Source organism: Oncorhynchus clarkii, chromosome 17 (assembly GCF_045791955.1).
Source record: "Oncorhynchus clarkii lewisi isolate Uvic-CL-2024 chromosome 17, UVic_Ocla_1.0, whole genome shotgun sequence".
In the NCBI taxonomy this organism is placed as follows: Eukaryota; Metazoa; Chordata; class Actinopteri; order Salmoniformes; family Salmonidae; genus Oncorhynchus; species Oncorhynchus clarkii.
The window spans coordinates 30,433,280-30,457,067 of NC_092163.1; the positions used below are offsets into that span (position 1 = coordinate 30,433,280).

Sequence of the window (23,788 nt, forward strand, 5' to 3'; positions counted from 1 at the left end):
GTGGCTGTTGCCTAGCATTGCACGTCTGACTGACATGACATGATACAAACACCTTACTAACGTCTGCGTGACGCCTGTGTCGCATGTTAATAAAAGTCATAATGTGCATAGTTTATATTTATATTAATAAAATCTCAACCATATGTGTTGGAAACGTACAATGTTTCCCGTGCAAGCAGACATTCCGACGTAGCCACCTTGAACTACAGTGTAGCCTACGACTTGTGTATTTCCTGTTATCGCTAATGGCCTAGAAAGGATGATGTCCAATCTATAGGTAATCTGTCTTTCCCTCAACACCTCCTGGCATGGTATGTTATCTTTTCTCGCTGCATACAGATCTAAATGTTGTTGGCCAATCACAGACTGTGATGTTACCAGTTCCCAGTAACCTACATTTGAGAACCAATAAGGGTTGTGTCCACGGCTTCCAGTCGAACCAATAAGAGTTGTGTCCACGGCTTTCAGTCGAATATAGAGGAGTTAGGTCTCACAGATTGCCTTCACTCCAAAGGTGTGTTGCTACGATAATAATCCCCATTACAACAGTTCTTAGCCACATAGTTCCGCTTGTCTTATCATTTCCCCCCGCATAGCGAACACATAAACAATTCAAAAAAAAAAACAACGACATAGACTTACAGGTTAATTGTCAATTACAGGTTTCTTGATGATTTGTGTGAGATTGATGCCTTAGAAACAAACTTGTCTCCATTGACAGTCCAAGTTAATTCATGGCGGTATTTTATGGCTCTAGGAAGACGTTAGGTGACTTGGTGAGAAGTGTCAGCAGCTTCACAAGGCTTAATTCTGGCATGAATCACCCCCCATAGCGTCCCTCGCTCCCTTCTGCCAAGCACTGCTTTCCCGCAACTCTGTTAATGTTACGGCAAGGGCAGGCAATTGGCAAGCGGGGGTAAAGTACTAGCAGTGCTGCCAACTTAGCGTCTAAGTCACTATATTTAGCGAGTATTCAGACCCCTCTAGCGACACATTTTCAAAACATCAACTAGGGACAAATCTAGCGACTTTTTCTGGTGCTATTGGAGGCTTTTGTAGACTCTGACTTGAAAGCACATATCGTTCTTGCTCTTCTCAACGAGCAGCGGGTGCTGCCGTGGGCCCCACCCCTGTCCCAAAGCACTCACAGGCGGCCCAGTACTCGCGCAGCAATCCCTCCCAGCTGCAGTCAGAGCAGGAGATGTTCACCCCTCCATGTCCAGACTGCAAATGAATCATGCTTGCGGGAAGCCGCCACTGGCGGGATGTAAATGTAAAATGTTCTTTGTCTAAAATAAATCACTACACAAAAATAAATCACTGCATTTGACACACACAGCCTCAGTCACTTACTCACCTTGTCCACTGTGTGTGTGCCTCTCTGTGACATAAGCTAAACATCTAGCTGGCTAGCTTATCATGTCTCAGTCTAAACTGTACACTCAAAAATACAGAAAGGAGTGGGAATCAAACCCTGAATTCAAAGGCTGGGTGAAGCCGTTCATTGGAGATGATACACGGGCATGCTGCCTGTTTTCTACGCCAAACTTAGTGATGTAAAAAAACACATGACAACTAAAAACATACTCAAAAGGCAAAGCCTTATAACAGTTCCACCCAAAACAAGCTGCCATTCATGGTAAAAAATTAGCTATCGCTGAACAACACTGTTCCTTCCATGCTGGCATGTGATCACATTGGAGAAGCATGTAGAGCTGCTTTCTCAGACTCCACTGCTGCTACCCACTTCAAAATGCAGGACAAAGTGCACAGAAATGATTAATGGTGTCCTAGCACCATACTCTCTGAAAAAGTTGGTCGTAGATGTGGTTGACCAGCGTTTCAGCCTCCTCAATGAGTCCACGGATGTAAGTGTTTCTAAGTACCTGGGGGTTGTGATAAGGTACTTTAGTGACACCGAGCAGACAATTGTATCAACATTTCTGGGGCTTGTTGAGTTGGAGGGAGGCGATACTAAATCTATAGCCTGTGCTGTTGTGGCTTTCCTCGAGAAGTTTTGTCTTAAAAAAGAGAAACTCCTGGGGATAGGGACTGACAATGCCTCTGTTATGACGGGGATTAACAATGGTGTCCATAAAGTGCTGAAGGAGGAGTATGGGCTCAAATATCTGGTTTTTATTCCCTGTGTGTGCTACTCTCTGCAGCTTGCTCATTTGTCGTTCTAAACATATTTAGGGTGTTTTTTACTCACTTTTTGTCTCTCCCACAACATAATTCCTCTCTTCTACAGCATCCATCACAATTACATGCACATGGCCAATTATGCAAATTAGGTGATGATTAGGTGATCATTTAGCGACTTCTAGCAACTTTTAGGATAGCCAATAGCTACTTTCCTTACGGAGGAGTTGATAACACTGAGTACTAGCTAGCTAGCTAGTACTCCGGTAATGTTATGGAGGTGGGGGCGACACTGGTAGCTACAGTAGTACACCGGTAGACAGTGTACTTCGTCCCCGCCTCCTGAACACTGCTTTCCTGCAGTTATGTTAACGTTACGGTGAGGGTAGGTTCTAGGCAGGTGGGACCAATGACAAGAGTGTGCAAAGCTGTCATCAAGACAAAGTGTGGCTACTTTGAAGAATCTCAAATATAAAATGTATTTTTAATTCTTCAACACTTTTTTGGTAACTACATGATTCCATATGTGCTATTTCATAGCTTTGATGTCTTCACTAATATTCTACAATGTAGAAAATAGTAAAAATAAAAACCCTTGAATGAGTAGGTGTGTCCAAACTTTTGACTGGTACTGTAGTGGAGGCAGCGCCTGTTTTTTTTACGACTAGCGGTAACTCTCTGTGGTTCTAAATCAATAGTTGTTTAGTTCCAAAATGTTAAAAACATTGACTTTCTTGAACATGCTGTAGATCATGTAACTGCAATATGTTTTGTGGACTTCACAGGACAGATGTTGCTCTCCAGTTTTGTGATGAAACAAAGGTGTAATTGAATTTATTCTGCCACTGTGTCTTCTAATTGTTGTAGCCTTAGGCCTATATATCACGGTGTCAAGGCATATGAACTAACAGGTTATAGAGCAAACAAAGCAATTATCACAACACATAGGTTGTAATATGCCTTTTTCCCCCCTGGCTTGGCTTCCCCAGTGATCTTACCCATCAAATCAAATCAAATTGTATTTGTCACATGCGCAGAATACAACAGGTAGACCTTACCGTGAAAAGCCCTTAACCAACAATGCAGTTGTAAGAATTTTTTTACACTTTTTTAAAACCTTCATTTAACTAGGCAAGTCAGTTTAGAACAAATTCCTATTTACAATGACAGCCTAGGAACAGTGGGTGAGCTGCCTTGTTCAGGGGAAGAATGACAGATGTTTTCCTTGTCAGCTCAGGGATTTGATTCAGCAACCTTTCGGTTACTGGCCCAACACTCTAACCACTAGGTTACCTGCCGCCGAAAATAGAGTTAAGAATTATTGTTATTGTTTTTAAATAACACAATAAAATAACAATAACAAGGCTATATACAGGGGTTGCCGAGTTTATGTCAGGGTACAGGTTAGTCAAGGTAATTGGTACATGTAGTACGGGTAAAGTGACAATGCATAGATAATAAACAGCGATTAGCAGCCCATGCACTGCAACTGCTGTTAGAGACTGAACATTGTATATGAAAGTATCAGAATGTATATTTATGTAGCTATTTTTCTATTGATAATGAGAACTGTGAATGTATTTTTCTACAAAGCAATTGTAATGAACCAGATAGACCTTTGCCGTTTGGAAACATCTTTTCAAAGAAATTAGGATTCAGGAAGGGAATGAGAATGGACCGGAAGAAACAGAGGCTTGCAGATGAAGGATCCAGGGGTTGGACTCTAGAGTTTGTCTTAGAGTCTCAGGTAGACATCATCGTCAGGCCGTGGTAGTGTAAGGGACATTTTAATGTTTGTGCTGTTCTTATAACTAATTTCTGTGTTCTATTCATGTGTTGTTCTATTAACCAATTTCTGTGTTCACGCAAGTGGTTGACTGTACAAATCACACCTATCAGTAGCTGCAATTTGGCAGTACGCCCAGACGTTGTTTTGAGAACAAACGAAAGATATCTCAGTTTCAAGGTCTCAGCTTAGAAAGAAACCTTATGAGGTGTTGGTCTGTCACTTGTTATGAAACAGTATCGGTCACATGAATAGACCAAACCAGCGTTCTCCCAAACATTAGCAGGAAAGGGGCAAAGCCTGTGGTCTCTGTGCTTTGCTCTCGTTGGCAGGGCTCCATCGGATGGTACAGCGTGGTGTGAGACTTCTGAACACCTACAACACTCAACAGTTCGGGCAATTCTACAGCCATACACCTCAATCTCCAGCTCACATACTCCCAAAGGCCTCATCTTCAACCCACCACAACCAACCACTGTCAAGCATAGCTCTCACTTCCACTTCTCCTCCTATTAACACCTTGGCATAGAATAAATCATCATATGGGGAAAGTCTCTGTGTGTTCTGCATTATGATACTCTTCTCAGGCTCCATTTCGTCACAAACACTTTTACATACTGTAAGGGTTTTCCTGTGGTGAAGGAGAGGCGAACCAAAATGCAGCGTGGTGGTTATTCATGTTTTTAATAAAGACAACTACACATGAACAGACTAAACAAAACAAAACAAGAAAAGTGAAAACCTAAACAGTTCTATCTGGTGCAAACACAGAGACAGGAACAATCACCCACAAACACACAGTGAAACCCAGGCTACCTAAATATGGTTCCTAATCAGAGACAATGACTAACACCTGCCTCTGATTGAGAACCATATCAGGCCAGACATAGAAATAGACAAAGAAGACATCCAAAACATACAAAGCAAACTATGGTCAGGGTGTGACAGTACCCCCCCCCCCCCCCCCCCCCCCAGAGGGACAGAGGTGCAGCTGCTCGGGACAGTGGGGCGGAAGCTCTGGACAGAGGGGACAGAGGGGAGGAAGGTCTGGACAGAGGGGCGGAAGGTCTGGACAGAGGGGCGGAAGCTCTGGGCTGACTGGTGGCACTGGCGGCCTCTGGCTGACTGGCGGCACTGGCGGCCCCTGGCTGACTGGCGGCCCCTGGCTGACTGGCGGCACTGGCAGCCCCTGGCAGACTGGCGGCACTGGCGGCCCCTGGCAGACGGGCGGCACTGGCAGCCCCTGGCAGACGGGCGGCACTGGCGGCCCCTGGCAGACGGGCGGCTCAGGCGGCGCTGTGCAGACGGGCGGCTCAGGCGGAAATGAGGCAGACAGGCGGCTCAGGCAACGCTGGGCAGACGGGCGGCTCAGGCGGCCCCTGGCAGACTGGCGGCACTGGCGGCCCCTGGCAGACTGGCGGCACTGGCGGCCCCTGGCAGACGGGCGGCTCAGGCGGCGCTGGGCAGACGGGCGGCTCAGGTGGCGCTGGACTGAGTAGCTCTGGCGCCTCTGGAATGAGGGGCTCTAGCGCCTCTGGACTGAGGGGCAGGAGCTCTAGTAGCGCCGAACAGGCGGGAGACTCCGGCTGCGCTGGAGAGGAGGAAGGCTCTGGCAGCGCTGGAGAGGCAGGAGACTCCGATAGCGCTGGAGAGGAGGAAGGCTCCGGCAGGATGACAGCCTGGTGCGGGGGGCTGCCACCGGAGGGCTGGTGCGTGGAGGTGGTGACGGATAGACCGGACCGTGCAGGCGCACTGGAGCTCTTGAGCACCGAGCCTGCCCAACCTTACCCGGTTGAATGGTCCCGGTCGCCCTGCTAGTGCGGCGAGGTGGAATAGCCCGCACTGGGCTATGCAGGCGAACCGGGGACACCGTGCGCAAGGCTGGTGCCATGTAAGCCGGCCCAAGGAGACGCACTGGAGACCAGCTGCGTAGAGCCGGCTTCATGGCACTTGGCTCGATGCCCACTCTAGCCCGGCCGATACGCGGAGCTGGAATGTACCGCACCGGGCTATGCACCCGCACTGGGGACACCGTGCGCTTCACAGCATAACACGGTGCCTGCCCGGTCTCTCCAGCCCCCCGGTAAGCACAGGAAGTTGCCGCAGGTCTCCTACCTGGCTTCGCCACACTTCCTGTGTGCCCCCTCCCAATAAGTTTTTGGGGCTGACTCTCGGGCTTCCATCCACGCCGCCGTGCTGCCTCCTCATACCAGCGCCTCTCCGCCTTCGCCGCCTCCAGCTCTTCTTTGGGGCGGCGATATTCTCCAGGCTGTGCCCAGGGTCCTTTTCCTTCCAAATCCTCCTCCCATGTCCAGAAGTCTCTCTCGCGCTGCTCCTGCTGCTGCCCGTTACCACGCCGCTTGGTCCTGTTGTGGTGGGTGATTCTGTAAGGGCTTTCCTGTGGTGAAGGAGAGGCGGACCAAAATGCAGCGTGGTGGTTATTCATGTTTTTAATAAAGACAACTATACATGAACAGACTAAACAAAACAAAACAAGAAAAGTGAAAACCTACAGACTCCAAATCAATAGCTCTCACTGATGGTGACTCTACAAAAGGCCCAACACTCTCCCCTTCTACATGCAGGCCTACTAGTTTTCCGGGAGCTGAGCAGTGATTACTGTAGGGACTCCACCAGCTGTGCTCAGAGCTACGGCCTTGGGGCACTGAGAGCATGCGTGGCCAGCTACATGACAAATAAAGCAGAGTTGATTGGCCCTGCAGTGAAAGTAAGTATCATGTCCACCCTTCCCACACACTTCACATGGCCCATTAGACTTCAATTAGCTCCTAATCCCTTTATAGAACTGACGGTCAGACTGTTGTGGCCTCTGCTCCAGCACACACTCCAGCATTGCAAGGATACATTCCATCGGCTCAGCTGAGCCCTGAATAGTCTGGGCTGGGGAAGGCAACGCATTAGGTACTTCCATGTGGGGCCTCACATTAGGCATGGTAAGTGGCATGACAGCACCAACTTCCTGCTTCATTGTTGCGATGGCTGGGGTCGCCTTAGATAAGTGAGAGTACCTCCGCTCCCTCATGTATTCATCCAACCTCTCATGAACATCTGCAGCGGTCCACTGCTGTAATGGCTTGCACTTAAAGATAAGCGACAGTTCAGCGTTAGGGCAATGTCTGATGAACATGACTGTGAGCTCACGAGAGAGAGAGAGAGAGAGAGGACACTTTTTTTCTGTCTCTTTAGACAATCTTCAGCAACCTCCAAAGCCCTATTTAGTCTGAGCCAATAGTCAAATGGTTGTTCATCAGTCAGAGGTAATGTGGCATAAAAGTCAGCGAGGGGCATGCTAGAAAAAGCAGTGTCACTAAAATGTTGTTTCAGTATGTCAAAGATGGGACTTGGGCCTTTAGATAAATCAACAGAGGGATTGCTGCGTATGCCCACTTTAACAACATTGCGGGCCCTTTCCATAAGCCTACCCATAACCTCATCTCCTTGGTCCATCACAGATACGCCCCTCTTACGCATGTAAACCATGACCATATCCTCCCACTCATGCATGTGCACTTTTCAGAGCCATCCCCCCGAAAGTACACCGGCTCCCTGATATCAGACTTCAATACCAGGTTCAGGCCTGACACATCCATACCCCTAGAGCTGCATGCATTCCCCATAACATTGTCCCCAACATGTCCAACAATTGCCTTTGACTCCAAACAGGAGTCAATGTTCTCCCAATGGAATGGCCAATCTGCTGTACTATGTTTGCTATGAAATCCATGGAGACCTCCCCACTCCCTGTATTTGGCAAACCTCTTTCATTCACATCCTTGGCGTTTCCATGGGTAAACTATCATCAAAACTCCCAAAACCATCCAGTTTAGGTATAGGTGTAGAAGCAACTTGAATTTTGGCTGAACCCCTAGCAACAGATGGTGACAGATTAAATGTCAGGAAACCCCTACCTCTCCCAACACCTTCCATCTTAATAATGGGAAATCAACACACTAAAATCAAAATGCAAATAGCAATATATATATATATATATTATATATTATTATTATATATATATCTAACATATATCTCGTATACTGGTAAAACTCACCCTAGTTACATCAGATATACATTAGAATTGCAAATAAACAAGTAACACAAAAGTTATTGTTTAACAGTGAAGAGAAAGTCCCAATCAATATAGAAAGTCTCAATCAGAGAAATCATAAATGTCGATAATAAAACGGTGCAGTAGCGCCCTCCTGTGGCGAAATGCGATATCGCCATAAACTGCACCAGCAACGTCTTATCTGATTCTCCAACGGCAACCACGGCGAAGTTCTGAGATGGAAATTCAGCGAAGGACGATCCGATCCAGAAGAACGGTCACGGCACCACTGTAACAGTACTCTTCTTGCGTTGTGTACAATCAATCATCGACACAAACTCCAACTTGTAGCACCAGTCATAGAGATTTATTCTGATAGAAACAGCACAAAATTGCACGTCATGCAATGCACGGCTCACCACCCAACTCTGCACTCACGCACTGTACAAAATATACGAACCCCCCCACCAGACACAGTAAGTGTCACGTTCTGAGGAGGAGTTAGTTCCTTTATTTTGTCTTTGTGTTAGTTTGGTCAGGGCATGAGTTGGGGTGGGTAGTCTATGTTCTTTTTTCTATGTATTTCTGTGTTTGGCCTGGTATGGTTCTCAATCAGAGGCAGCTGTCGATCTTTGTCTCTGATTGAGAATCATACTTAGGTAAGCCTGTTTACCCCATTTTAGTTGTGGGTGATTATTTTCTGTTTAGTGTTTTTTTGTCACCTTACAGGACGGTTCGTTTGTCGTTTTTGTTCAGTGTTCAGTTGTTTTATTAAAATAATGAACAATTACCACGCTGCGCATTGGTCCTCCTCTCTTTCTCCAGATGACAACCATTACAGTAAGTTGCTAGCTGGAATTCTCTACAACAAAATGCACAACAAATATGCACCAAAAAACACTACATCTTATGATCTAAATTGAACATTTAAATCATCATTTGGGAGTATAAAAATCACTTTTTTGACGTACAGTGCTTTGCAATAAACAACTTACCGCTGGTTTGGTGCTTGTTCACTGGGACGATTCTAACTGAGACATCCTCCCTCGTAAGCAAGCTACGCAAACCAGCCAATAAGATGCCATGTTGAGTAGATGAAGGCAAGAAAAAAATAAATAAAATACATTGGCTTAACAATAAAGTGGCAATGGGAATCACCAATATAACCCTGTAACAAACGCGCAACAACTATACCACTTAGCTAAGCTAAGAAGGACGTGAATAATCAAGTCAATAGACGTTGGGTAGTTGGTTAGATTGCATATAGTTAAAATACTGGCTAGTTCAATGTATTAGTAGCCAACTAACGTTAGGTAGCTAGCTAAAATACCGGTAAAATGCAAGCAACTGTAGTAATTATATGGTATGCGGTTCATAAGGTGAGCATAGCTAGCAAATTGTCAGCCAACATAACGTGTAACTTAACTAACTTAGTCATTACTTTATTACATTGCTCAACATTTTCTTGTGTTGCGTGACAAAACGGCACATTTTAGAGTGGCCTTTTATTGTCCCCAGCACAAGGTGCACCTGTGTAATGTTCATGCTGTTTAATCAGCTTATTGATATGCCACACCTGTCAGGTGGATGGATTACATTGACAAAGGATCAAATGCTCCCTAACAGGGATGTAAACAAATTTGCGCACAAAATTTGAGTGAAATAATTTTTTGGTGCATATGGAACATTTCTGTGATAATTTATTTCAGCTCATGAAACATGGGACCAGCACTTTACATGCTGCGTTTATATTTTTGTTCAGTATAGAAAGAAGGTGGAGGAAGGATGTAAACTATGATAAGGCTAGTATTGCACAGTGTCGTGCACCACAACATACACTGCAGAACAAAACATTAGGAGCGTTAGTTTGGTCAGGTTTAAGTACGGTGGCAGTGGTGATTAAGGAGAGTGAGGACAGGTGAGGAGGCTGATTAGCAATGAGTTGCAGCTGATGCTTGTTGAGGAGTTGTGTTCAAGGAAACTATTTAAAGTGTTGCAAACAGGAGTGGATGCTGATTGGCAGTTAGCAGCAGCTGGTGCTTGTTAAGTAGCTAGAAAGTTGTGTTCAAGGCAACTAGTTAAAACCTCTTACGGATCCCTTAACGCTCGAATCCCGTTACCGGGATAGATTTGACAACATCCGGTGAAATTGCAGAGGGCCAAATTTAAACTACAGAAATATAAATATTTAGCATTCATATAAATACAAGTGTAATACATCAAAATAAAGCTTAACTTCTTGTTAATCCAGCTGCTGTGGCAGATTTTAAAAAGGCTTTACGGCGAAAGCACACCACGCGATTATCTGAGGACAGCCCCCCACATACAAAACATGAAAAAAATAATTCAACAAGGTGCGTCAGAAAGTCAGAAATAGCGATGTAATAAATGCCTTACCTTTGAAGATCTTCATCTTTTTCCAATCCCAAATGTCTCAGTGACACAATGAATGGTAGTTTTGTTCGATAAATTCCTTCTTTATATCTCCAAAATGTCAATTTATTTGGTGTGTTTGATTCAGAAATACACAGGTTCCAACTCGCCCAACAAGACTACAAGTATCTAATAAGTTACCTGTAAAATTGGTCCAAATATTTCAAGCAACGTTTCTAATCCAACCTCAGGTACCCTAAAATGTAAATAATCGATTAAATTTAAGACAGAATAAACTGTTTCCAATACCAGAGAAAAATAACGAGGAGCATGCTCCTGTTCACACGCACCAAAAGACTTGAGTCCATCTGAATGACACATTTTTCAAAAGAAAAACATTTGAACAATTTCTAAAGACTGTTGACATCTAGTGGAAGCCATAGGAACTGCAATCTGGGCCCTAATAAATCGGGTTTCCCATAGAAAGGCATTGGAAAACACAATGACCTCAAAAAATAGGTATTGATATTCCACCCAAACTCTGCATGCCATGGGCTCTCCAACTCTGTTCCTGCAGCTACCCAGTGCTTCATTTGGAAAGCCATTTGATAATGGTCTATTCTAAATCTAAACTAATTTCACATATTAGTAAAGACAAGACTAAATTGAGAATAGTCTGATGGGTAAGAATATTATCAACTTGATGAGAGAACAGCATGTGCAGCCTGTGGCAAGGATCAAAGCATACACTTTTTTTGAAACTTTTTCAAATCATCAGTATAGTTGCATCATGCAACCCATTTAAGTTTTGATTTCGAAGACATTCTCTAAGGTTTGTATCATTCACAACTGAAGTTGCCAAATACAATGCCCCCTGTAATTATTGGGACAGTGAAGCATTTTTTCTTCTTTTGGCTTAAAATCAAACAATGACTATGAGGTTTAAGTGCAGACTGTCAGCTTTAATTTGAGGGTATTTTAATCTATATCGAACCATTTAGAAATCACTTTTTGTATATAGTCCTCCCATTTTAGGGGACCGAAAGTATAGGGATAAATTCACTTTTATATTTATTCAAGTAGTAAAAAGTTAAGTATTTGATCCCATATTCATAGCACACAATGATTACATTAAGCTTGTGAGTACAGTTTTGTTGGATGCATTTGCTGTTCGCTTTGGTTGAAATTCAGATGATTTTGTGCCCAATAGAAATGAATGGTAAATAATGTATTGTGTCATTTTGGAGTCCCTTTAATTGTAAATAAGAATCTAATATGTTTCTAAACACTTTAATGTGAATGATACCATGATTACGGATAATCCTGAATGAATTGTGAATAATGATGAGTGAGAAAGTTACAGAAGCACAAATGTCATACAAGACATGCTAACCTCTCACAATTACAATAAAAATAAATGTGGGGGTCTAACTTTCTCAGTCATTTGCATGACAGTTACTGGCTGACAAAATGTCATGATTGCCAAAGCCCTACCTAGGCCTACATACAACCTTGTGTGCATCATCATGGCATTCTACTTGGCCACAGGATTTGGCCACAGAATTTGTCAACCAGAGGGATATCCTGTAAAACAAGCTACATCTACTTTTTTTCTCAAGATAACCAGCTTTAGTTAGCTTCGCATTCCAGCTCAGGCTTCATCCATACTACGGTGAATATTGCCTGCCGCTAACTGTAGCAGGCTTGTAATTGAGTGTGCATGTCCCACATGGCTAGTAGAACACCAAACTCTTCATTGAGACAATGCTAAAACATCAATCCATGGGCGAATCAGTGTCACATGTTTTCTTGCAAATTCAGCAGGCTATGGTGTGAATAGGATTTTAGAAGTGCCGTCTTTATTTGATTACTTATCGTTAATGCAGTCTTTGGTGAGTTTATCAATGCACAAGCACCTTTTTTCCCACTCCTATCAAATGTATTAAGCCATACAAAAGTTTTACATTGGATGGCGTTTAAAATGCATTCTGTCATAACTAAATGTGATATATTTTAACATTACTATGTTTTAACACACAAATCAGTCATCTATTAAATCCGCGTCTTCCTCAAATGAAGGGGATGATGACACAATCTTTGCAAGAGGGCGATAATCTGATGTCATTGGTCCTCAGTCATTTCATTCAGAGTTGACCAAAGTTACCTCGCTAACTCCTCAAACCTGCTTCGTAGAATAACCCTCAGATCTTCTGTCTAGCAATTGACCCTTCGCTTAGCCCCTGGTAGGCTAACCCAGTGGTTCTCAACTCTCTCCTTGGGCACCCCCAGTCAGTTATTATATTTTATGTATTCCAGAACTAGCACACCTGATTCAGCTTGTCAATTAATCATCAAGCCCATGATTAGGTGAATCAGGTGAACTAGTTCAGGGCCAAAATTGTGAAACGTCTGTAGATCCCTGAGGAGAGGTTTGAGAAACACTGGGCTAACATAACCAGGTAAAACTCTGGACCCTAGTTGTAGGGTATGACATTAATAAAATCAGCTGTAAAACAGTTTAATATGGGCTATGAGGGGACCATATTTTTTCAAATCGGGTCATATGGTTTAAAAAAAACCTAACCAACTGTGATTGGACAATAGAACTAACAGGGGTGAGCTTGCTTTATGCAGGGTTGTGTTGTGAAGGCCTTTGCATCTGTAATGAAAAAGTTATGAAAAAATTGTTGATTAATTCCAGTTAAACATTTTGGATTGATAAGGTCTAGGTAGCCTAGCCACCCAAGGTTGAATATAAACCAAATAGGCTACAAATACATAGCTTCTTAGGCTATAAATACATGATGTTTCCCCTGGCCAGAGGGGACGAGAGCACATAGACTTCTCTAGGCTACCTAGAGCTGTGTTTATCAGTAAGGCTAGTTGATCAGACTGAAACACAGATTAATTGTTCACGTCTTCACAAGTCATGAGGCAAATCAGTCTAAACAACAGTGCTCTGTCCCTATTTCAATGCTTTTTTTTTTCAATATTTTTTATTAAACCAAATCAAAAGTGTTGGGACAAATGGAAATGCCAGCTCGCCACACGTTTGCTGGCTGTGCTGATTTCTGCAAAGAGGATAGATGGAAATCGGAGCACATAATGCTACAAATAAGAAACATACAATATGTTCTCCTATCTCGTAATTTCGAGATACAAATTTTGAATTTGGAGAACAAATTTTTGGGAGTGGCAGGAATGGCCTTCCATATATTTCCCCATACAAACCACTGGCAAAATCTCCTCACAATGATCTCAAATTGTGTTTTTAATACACAATGAAATTAAACACAGACTATCCCTTGCTAATCCGGGGACTCTCTGGTATGTTGTGGTGAACTGTCATTACAATTGCTTCACAGGAACCTGGTATGATTAAGGTTGTAGTGTGGGAAGCCACTGGATGGCTCAATGCACTGCCTACTGTCAATGAGCATGCAGCCAAAGTTACTAACCACTTTTGCAGAACTAGTGCTCTCAAATCATACCCTGATGTCGACAGCAGATGATGATTGTATTCATAACATGGCTAACATACATTTTGAAAAACAAGTTATATTAACTGGCTAGCTAGCTAGCGTTAGCAACATTAGTTGGTCAATAAGACAGAGCTAGCGAACCAGCTGAGCTGGCAAACAATGTAACAAAAGTAGAATTGTGGATTCAAAAAATACTCCAACAGGCTTAGCATTTCAGGAATCACAGAAGCAAGTACCGCTGGTGCACTGTTCAATTCTTTAGCCATTGAAACAATTTGTTTTTGGATGAAAAACTAAGAGTATACATGTCACAGTGGCGTCATGCCCATAGGGGGCACAAAGGCACATGCCCGCTCAGATTTATCCAGTTTTTTACTTCTGCAATAATTTCATTAATTACTAAACTTCATTTAAGCTATGTAGCCTATTGATTCCTTATTGATGAATAAATAAAACAATGTTTTGTTATTTCTCTGTAATACTAGCCACCTAGCAATTTTATGAAGTTGGCTTTAGCTAGCCAGCTAGATAGGTTATCCAATCTCCCAACCCAATAACTAGGTATCAATTACTAAATATACTGAATAAGACTCACATTACTTCCAATCTTTTACTCAGATTTTAGCAGATGAGCATTTTTGGTTTCATAAAAATAGAAAAACACCAGTCATGGGATACAGGCAGCTCAATAGGTATACTTAGATATGCATAAAAATAATTGGTTTAAATTACAATTGACCAGGTATGCCATATTTCTGACATTGAATTAGGCATAATGATTATGGCTCTAGATTACAGGAAAAAGCTGTTTCAGGTGTTTGAAAAACGCAAAATGATTCAACTACCAGTCAGACTATGAGTTATATTGTAGCATGACCTTTACTGTCAAAGTAAAAAAGAACATGCCATCCCAAATTGTCACCCAAATTGCCTTCCCACATTGTCAACACATTGTGAGTTGGCAGGTTGCTGCTTTGAACCTTGCTTCAGCTGTCCTAATTACTTGTCTTACCTGTCCTAAACAATCTCTTACCGACTTGAGTTTGGCAGCAGTTACCTTAAATGCACCAGTAACACTTTCTAATAACATTCAAAAAAACAATAAAAAAGTATATGAATAAGTATTTCATTATTTATAAACATGTTTTAAACAAGCGTAAACATTTATATGCATCAGAAAACAAAGCTTTTTTAATGACTAATTATTGTAACATTTAATCATTAAGAAATACATTGTAAGAATTACAATTCATTAGCATGTAGAACATTTCTGATAATTTGTAAACATTTATAACCATCTATAATGGCTTATTCATGAGTTATAAAGTTTAAGCAATGCACCTTATCCATCCGTTACTATGACAGAACATTCCAGTTATGTTTTCCCGCTATACTTGGCAGTGGTGATCATTGGATACACTGTAAACCTGTCATTCCTGTGTCCGAAAGCCCATAAACAGTTACATTGACTCAATTGAGGTTTTGAATTGGGGACCTGCTGACACACATTTGGGTTATACCACCAGTGGTGTTCCAGTAAGGAATCCAGTCTGGGTCACAAATAGCCTTGAGATTATGATTTAACTGGCATTGACTCCAGCAAATGCTGACCCCAAGAGAAGAGTCTATTCACATTCCTTCCACATTTACTTTTATCAAAGCTGGCAGAGGAAATTGGAACAGTGCCACATGTTATCTAGGCCTCAGCATAGTCTATGTGCAATAAATGCTTTGATAAACATTTGCCATTTAGTAGCCTACATTTTTTTTTTTTTTTGTCAGTCTGATTTTAATGCCTGAGTGGATGTCTGAGTGAGGCTCCAACGTTTTGAAGTACGATACAAAAGCATTCCATTCTACCCTTTCCAGGAACTAATGAGCTCTAGGACAAAAAAAATAAAAAGACAGCACTATATCCAAACAATAGAGCGCTTCACAAGCCCAAAAGAAAACAACGCAAAGGAAAAGTCTCTTTGAAATGGGCAGGGGAGTCTGGTTGTCATGGGGGAAACTACGATTACATAACGTAAGACCTGTTGCGTCCATTGAAATAGCTATAATTCAAACTTCTAGCAGCAGACCACTGGATTTGATTGATACAGCCACACAAAATAACTTAAACTAGAACTTGTATGAAATATAACTTGAACGAAAATAAAGTTAGTTGGAGCAAGTGGATGTCTGTTCTTTCTTTTGGCAATTGGTCTATCGCTCTATGGAAACCTACTACAATACAACATATCGCTCAGACTTACATGAAGAAATAAGTCTATATTTGATTCATTGTACTTTAGTTGCTTGAATGATTATATTAGTACACGTTCCTTGATCTGAAATCAAGAGTCAAAAAGACCAAGGAGTACTAAAAGTTTATAATTGACCACACATGCGGATGCTGTAAAAATAATATAATTACAGTAGCAGTGGACTTTGGACATTTAAAGAGCAGCAACTGCTCCTAAAAAACAACTTTTCATTTAGAAAACAGCCTATGTGCCATCGATATGAATCGGAAACATTTATTCTACTGTCAAAATGTACTACAAAATGTAAATAGGATAATTTGTCATAACGTCAGTCTTTTCCAAAACAGAGTTTTGTTAATGTCCAAAGTCCACTGGTACTGTAATTATTATCAAGGAACGTGTACTAATATACATTCTTTAATGTTATCATCATACATTGTATTCAGTATGTAAACATGTGATTTATTTAAGCAATAAGGCCCGAGGGGGTGTGGTATATGGCCAATATGTCAAGGCTAAGGGCTGTTCTTAGGCACGACGCAACGCAACGTCTGGACACAGCCCTTAGCTGTGGTATATTGGCCATATATCATAAACCCCTGAGGTGCCTTATTACTATTATGAACTATTTACCAACGTAATTAGAACAGTAAAATTATGTGTTTGTGAGCCAATCAGCATTCAGGGCTCGAACTACCAGTTTATAATTAGTATATGATTATAAAAAAAATTAAAAAAATACTTGGTGGAAAATAAGGTTCATCTGGCCATAGCCTACAGGATAGAAGCCCTTAACATTTGAGTACATCCATGATTTATTTCTCTCCAGAGAATGATTGAAGCTCACTTTAACCTAAAACCTACGGTATAATGTACTGTATCAAAATGGCGATGTTAATTTAATTGTTAAATTGAAGAGGGAAACTTGCAGTCCCCCATAACTCTGTGTGAGACTAGTGAAAAAATACATTTTCCATTTGAAAATGAGTTAACAACTGTCACACCCTGACCTGATTATTTTTTGTTTTCTTTATATATTTTTGTTAGGTCAGGGTGTGACATGGGTGATGTATGTGTTTTTGTACTGTCTAGGGTTTTTTGTAGGTTTATGGGGTTGTTACCATCTAGGTGTTTATGTATGTCTATGGTTGCCTAGATTGGTTCTCAATTAGAGGCAGTTGTTTATCGTTGTCTCTGATTGGGAACCATATTTAGGCAGCCATCTTCTTTGGGTATTCGTGGGTTATTGTCTATGTGATGTTGCATGTTTGCACTCAGTTTTGATAGTGGTCACGGTCGTCTTATTATTTTGTTTGTTTAGTGTACGTCGTGTTTTTTTCGTCTTTCATTAAAAAGATGTATTCACATCACGCTGAAGCCCCTGAAAGTGGGTTGATCTTCACAACAGTGTGGCAGTCTCACTGCAGAATAGACTTTAGATGAGTGACCCAGCTTGTAAAATCATGTGACGACCCAAAGGCCGACATAGATGTACAAACAGATTTGAAACAAAATACAATTCCAGAAGGGAGGGTCGACAGGGGCTAATGATTGGCCACAAGGTCTGCTCTTAGTTGATCAGCTGAAGTGACAAGGTTAAAAAATAAATTGTCCACACCACCTGCTTCTATGGATTAAAATGGGTGATCCAACAGGCTATTCCAGGACCGGAATAGGCTTCCAGTGTGCTGCACATATAGTGCCTTCAGAAGATATTCATACCCCTTGACTTATTCCACATTTTGTTGCGTTACAGCCTGAATTCAAAATGGAAAAAAAATGAAAATGTGTTTTTAGAAATGTTAGCAAATTTATTGAAAACAAAATACAGATATAACTAATTTACAGAAGTATTCACACCCGAGTGAATACTTTGTAGAAACACCTTTGTTAGCAATTACAGATGTGAGTCTTTCTGGGTAAGTCTCTATTGGCTTTCCACACCTGGATTGTGCAACATTTGTACATTAATCAAAATTCTTCCAAGCTCTGCCAAAGTGGTTGTTGATCATTGCTAGACAACCATTTATAAGTACTTGCTATAGATTTTCAAGTAGATTAAAATCAAAACTGTAGCTTGGCCACTCAGGAACATTCACGTCTTCTTGGTAAGCAACTCCAATGTAGATTTGGCCTTGCGTTTTTGGTTATTGCCATGCTGAAAGGTGAATTAATCTCCCAGTATCTAGTGGAACTGAACTGACTGAACTTGGATTTACTCTAGGATTTTGCCTATGCTTAGCTCCATTCCGTTTCTTTTTTTATCTTGAAAAACTTCCCAGTCCTTAATGATTACAAGCATACCCATAACATGATGCAGCCTCTACTATGCTTGAAAATATGAAGTGTGGTACTCAGTAATGTGTTGTATTGGATTTGCCCCAAACATAACACTTTGTATTCGGAACAGAAAGTGAATTGCTTTGCCACATTGTTTGCAGTTTCATTTTAGTGCCTTGTTGCAAACAGGAGGCATGTTTTGGTATATTTTGTATTCTGTACAGGCATCCTTTTTACTCTGTCAATTAGGTTAGCATTGTGGAGTAACTACAATGTTGTTAATCCATCCCCAGTTCTCCCATCCCAGCAAATAAACTCTAACTGTTTTAAAGTCACCATTGGGCTCATGGTGAGAACCCTGAGTGGTTTACTTCCTCTCCGGTAACTGAGTTCATAAGGATGCCTGTATCTTTGTAGTGACTGGGTGTATTTAATAACTTCACCATGCTACAAAAGATATTCAATGTCTGCTTTTTTATTTATCTACCAATAGGTGCCCTCCTTTACAAGGCATTGGAAAACCTTCCGGGTCTTTGTGGTGGAATTGGTGTTTAAAATTCACTGCTCAACTGAGACCTTACAGATAATTGTATGCGTGGGGTGCAGAGATGAGGTAGTCATTCAAAAATCAAGTTAAACACTATTATTGCACACAGAGTGAGTCCATGCAACTTATGTGACTTGTAAAGCACATTTTTACTCCTGAACTTATTTAGGCTTGCCATAACAAAGGGGTTGAATATTTATTGATTCAATACATTTCAGCTTTCCATTTTAAATGTGTTAAAAATAAAATATAATAAAACATAATTCTACTGACATTATGGGGTATTATGTGTAGGCCAATGACAAAACAAATCTACAATTAATTACTCTTAAATTCAGGCTGTAACACAACACAATTTGGGAAAAGTCAAGGGATGTGAATACTTTCTGAAGGCACTGTATCGGTATCCCCCCAAAAACTACAACCGGTACTGTAGCCATCATTCATAGCCACTCATTCAGCAAATAAAACATTATCCGTTTCAAAATCACCCTGGTCTTATGTAAAAAATAAAATAAAAACACAAACATACCAAACAACTTAAGTACTCATCCATTTACCAAATGATTGACGCAAAAAATTTAGAACAAAAATCAGGGCTGGCAATAAATAAATACTATAAATACAAATAAATACACATAAATCCCTAATTTTTATAAAAAAATGGCAACATGAACATTCGAGTTGACACGGAACACATTCACCAAGCAGAGTGCATCACGAGAGTTCAGAGGATTCCAGATCATATCTCATTGTCACTAAGTACAGAGTACCATTCAGATTCCATTTTTCTCAGAGAAGACACACTCCAGTAAATGGGTGTCTTATCCCCAATATCTTTTGCCTATGCTCTTGCAAATAGTGACAATGAAGGAGTCATCAGATACTCATTGAGAGAAGAGTAGCAACTTACCAACAAGTTGTACAGACAGTTATAGTTGGACACAGTGTTTAGTGTATTAGGAAAGCAAAACTTAAAGGGTTGTGTTCATTAGGCACCAAACAGAAGACAACGTCCTGAAACAGAGGTGGACTACTTGGAAAATACTAAATACCAATTTTTTTACGCAAAATGTTTTTAAAAGTTTTCTGTTGCGTGCCCAAATAAACACATTGGCTGATAGACAGACTGACAAATCACTGTTGTTTTCCTATTCAACTGACGCCCTCTGCTGGTAAAAGAGCAGATCTGTCTGGTTTACATATGCACCCAAGTGCCCAAAGGCTCACATCTGCACAATTCATCTGCTTGTTTTCAATGTGAGTGACAGTGAGTCCTAAGGGCATAAGAAAGTAAATACAGAAAAGAGGTAGGACCAAAAAAAGCAAAAGAACCCAGACCAGCAACCCAATCACCTACATGCCAAAATATATATCTCACCTACTCATCAGAGCGACAGAACAGACAAAAGGTAGCACATCTTTCACCGCAGCCACTTAATCTCCATGTCTGCTCCTTCCTTCATTTCTTCAGGTTTGCTTCAGTGGGACCTTCAGAAACACCAAGGCTGGTCTATGTGGGAGCAAGGGGTTGGTTGGGCTGTTTGTTTAAGACCTCAGAAATAAGAACTCGAAGTGTGGGGTAATGTTCAGTCATGCAGCGGTCCCATCCCTGCCTGTGTGTGTGTATGAGTATGTGTCGTCCACTACTTGAGAACCAGAGTGGCCTCGCTACCGTCTTTCCTCTTCAGGTACTGGCCGTGGGTTAGGTGATGCTCTCCCTGCAGGTACACGTAGAAGTAGTCCGACACCCCCAAGATCTGAGAAGAAACAAAGCAATATTAACAGAAATCCATCTGTGAAAATTATAATTTCAATAGTTAAAGGTACTGTACTCTAATCCAGCTGATTTCACACTGAAGATGCCTGTACCAATGCTAGCCTACCCAGCTGTGGAGCCCATTCCAGCCCACTCACCTGTGCCACGTTGAAGAGCAGCGTGATGGAATAGTAGAAGTTGGAGTTGGCACTACCCGCGTAGATCCAGAGGTGCCAGAGGACGGGGAACAGCGCGGAGCACGCCAACAACACAACCAGCACCAGGAAGATATTCCTCAGGACTAGAACACAAGGCAAATAAAGTCAATATAAAACTATATAATGTACAGTCATATCATTCTTAATGAGCCTAAAACCAAAGCTTTTTCTTGTAGAAGTTTCCCCCAATCTTAGTGTACAGAAATCGCCGATTGGTGATGTGGAGTTGGGGAGACGGCATTCGTGGCAGGTGTGCGTTCTATATCTCTCTATTGCCAGGTATTTACAAGGGCAGCCATAGAGAGCGCCTCCTTTCAATCCGGGTCCATCACCCAAACAGAGTTGAGGAGTTGAGCAAGTCAACAACTCACAACTACCAGTATGAGTAATTGAATGCGATTTCCAACATCCTTTATTGCATAGAAGAGGACTTCCTCACCTCTTTGTTTGTGTGGGATTCCGGCTGCTAATGGCTAATTCAGGCAGCCATTAAAAATCCTAATTCATACATCCAACTGTCAGGACAGGACAGGAAACATCAACTGTTCATCACTCTATGAATCTATTAAACAATCCATTCCATTTTCCAACCATCTTCATGTAAATAAAGACTCCAACTGCTTCTTTGCTTCTGTCTCTGCTCTCTGACCGGACGGAGCCCACTGTAGATGGGCATCACCATTCCAGTTCTACAACCTCAACACTTTACACTTAGCCAGCTAACTCGATCTAGTAAATATTCTGCAATTAGTGCAAGCCCAATCATGACGGTGCAATGCATTTCACGGGTGATTACACAATGTGTTAATTTCTTTACTGTACCTCTCCCTATCAAATAAATACATGACTAATTGAAAGGACTCCAATTGTATGAACTCCAGTTCAGAAAAAGGCAAACTTCAACCTTTAAAACATCACTGACCACTCTCTACCCTAGCTGGCTATAGTCCCAACTTCTGTTGGCTATAACTAAATAGATTATCATTAAGCTGGATGACTCATTAGATTATGCTTTCTGAAATACCATCCTGGCTTTTCTTGTTATTGAGCTTTGTGTTAGATGCCTGTGGTGCATCAGAAATCAGTTTCTATTGTTGAATTTGACAAAGCTGAGTCATCCCCTCTTCCTGCTTCTCTTTGTAAAGAAACTAGCCCTTGACCTGGTCTGAAAACAAACCCTAAATCAGTAATATATGCCATTTAGCAGACGATTTCATCCAAAGCGACTTACATTGATGCCTGCATACATTTTACATATGGGTGGTCCCGGGAATCAAACCCACTATACTGGTGTTACAAGTGCCATGCTCTACCAACTGAGCTACAAAGGACCATTGTTTCTCAATCCTGGTCCTAGTGACCCAATGGTGTTGGCAATTATTTTTGTTTGCATTATCACTAACACAATTGATTCAACTCGTCATTAAGCCTTTGAATTGTGGAATTAGGTGTGTTACAGCTAAGACAAAAAAAGTACATTCCTTTGGCTGGGACAAAACCTACTGTACTGCGGGTCACCTGAAGCAGGATTGAGGATTACTGCACTACAGTATTAGGGATGACGTTAAGGAGCACACCCTCTGACGGTTAGTTCTCCTAAAATAATTGTCTCAGTTGAGCTTTGTCCATGTCCAATGCCGTCTGTTGTGCAGCTCATAAAACATGTTTCCAAAACCTCTCACTGAGTACCCACCACCCCAGCTGTTCCATCGATTGGATTTATTTACAAGCCCTTGATTAGTTCAAAGAGGTTTGCTAGCAGTGGAATAGATAGCTAATGAAGAGAGCAGAGGTTTGGGAAACACTACCCTCACACATACAGTACAGCGGGATCTACACAATAGATGACACGGAATATTAATGTAGCGCAACTTTGTACAACTTCTGAGGGATGAAGACAAACTGAATTCGACAGGGGCGAAGAGTATTCCAGCCTCAACAGAAATATCTTTAGGACAGAGTTCAGTAGGTGCGAAATGGAAGCTTTGAAACGAGGAGGTACTGTCTTAACTTGTCCAATAAGAAATGCTTGTGCTCGTCTTCTGTTGCAAAACAGTTTGCTACGGTGTACCCTATCGAACGCAATCCATGGCTCATGGGAAAGAACCACTCACATCTGTAGAGGTGGTTCCAGGCCGGCAGAAAAGCCATATAGAGGGCGATGTTGCCCACGGTGGGGTAGAACTTGAAGATGGAGATGATGGCGATCTGCATGAAGATCAGAAAGACTGGGTGATCCCTGGGACAGAGGACAGCAGTGTTACTATACAGCAGCCTTTTTAGGACTAAATAATTTACAGGACTTATAGATGGCACTTTTAGATGGGATACATCATATATACACACACGTGGTCCTGTGTGGCTACGTAGAGCATGAGAGTTGTAACACCAGAGTAGTGGGTTCAATTCCCGCAGGGGCCATTTACAACTGCGACCTGGCCAAGATAAAGCAAAGCAGTGCGACACAAACAACAGAGTTACACATTGGATAAACAAATGTACAGTCAATAACACAATAGCAAAGTCTATATACAGTGTGTGCAAATGTTGTATGATTAGGGAGGTAAGGCAATACATTCTTTTAATATTTTTTATTTATTTCACCTTTATTTAATCAGGTAGGCTAGTTGAGAACAAGTTCTCATTTACAACTGCGACCTGGCCAAGATAAAGCAAAGCAGTTTGACACAAACAACATAGTTACACATGGAATAAACAAACATACAGTCAATAGTACAGTAGAAAAAGTCTATATACAGTGTGTGCAAATGAGGTAAGATAAGGGAGGTAAGGCAATAAACAGGTCATGGTGGCAAAGTAATTACAATATACCATTTAAACACGGGAGTGAATAGATGTGCAGAAGATGAACGTGCAAGATAAATAAAT

At 41.6% G+C, this 23,788-nt stretch overlaps 1 protein-coding gene across 1 annotated transcript; it reads right to left on the bottom strand.

Annotated features, from left to right (window-relative positions):
* Positions 1-19,106: 19,106 nt before the first annotated feature.
* On the bottom strand, positions 19,107-23,132 carry LOC139369704 (phosphatidylinositol glycan anchor biosynthesis class U protein-like). The gene is made up of 3 exons (XM_071108965.1): positions 23,014-23,132; positions 20,840-20,982; positions 19,107-20,682 (listed from the first exon to the last, which is right to left on the bottom strand). Exons 1-3 carry the CDS (start codon positions 23,111-23,113, stop codon positions 20,569-20,571), a joined length of 357 nt encoding a protein of 118 aa, XP_070965066.1. The 5' UTR covers positions 23,114-23,132; the 3' UTR covers positions 19,107-20,568.
* Between the last annotated feature and the right edge of the window lie 656 nt (positions 23,133-23,788).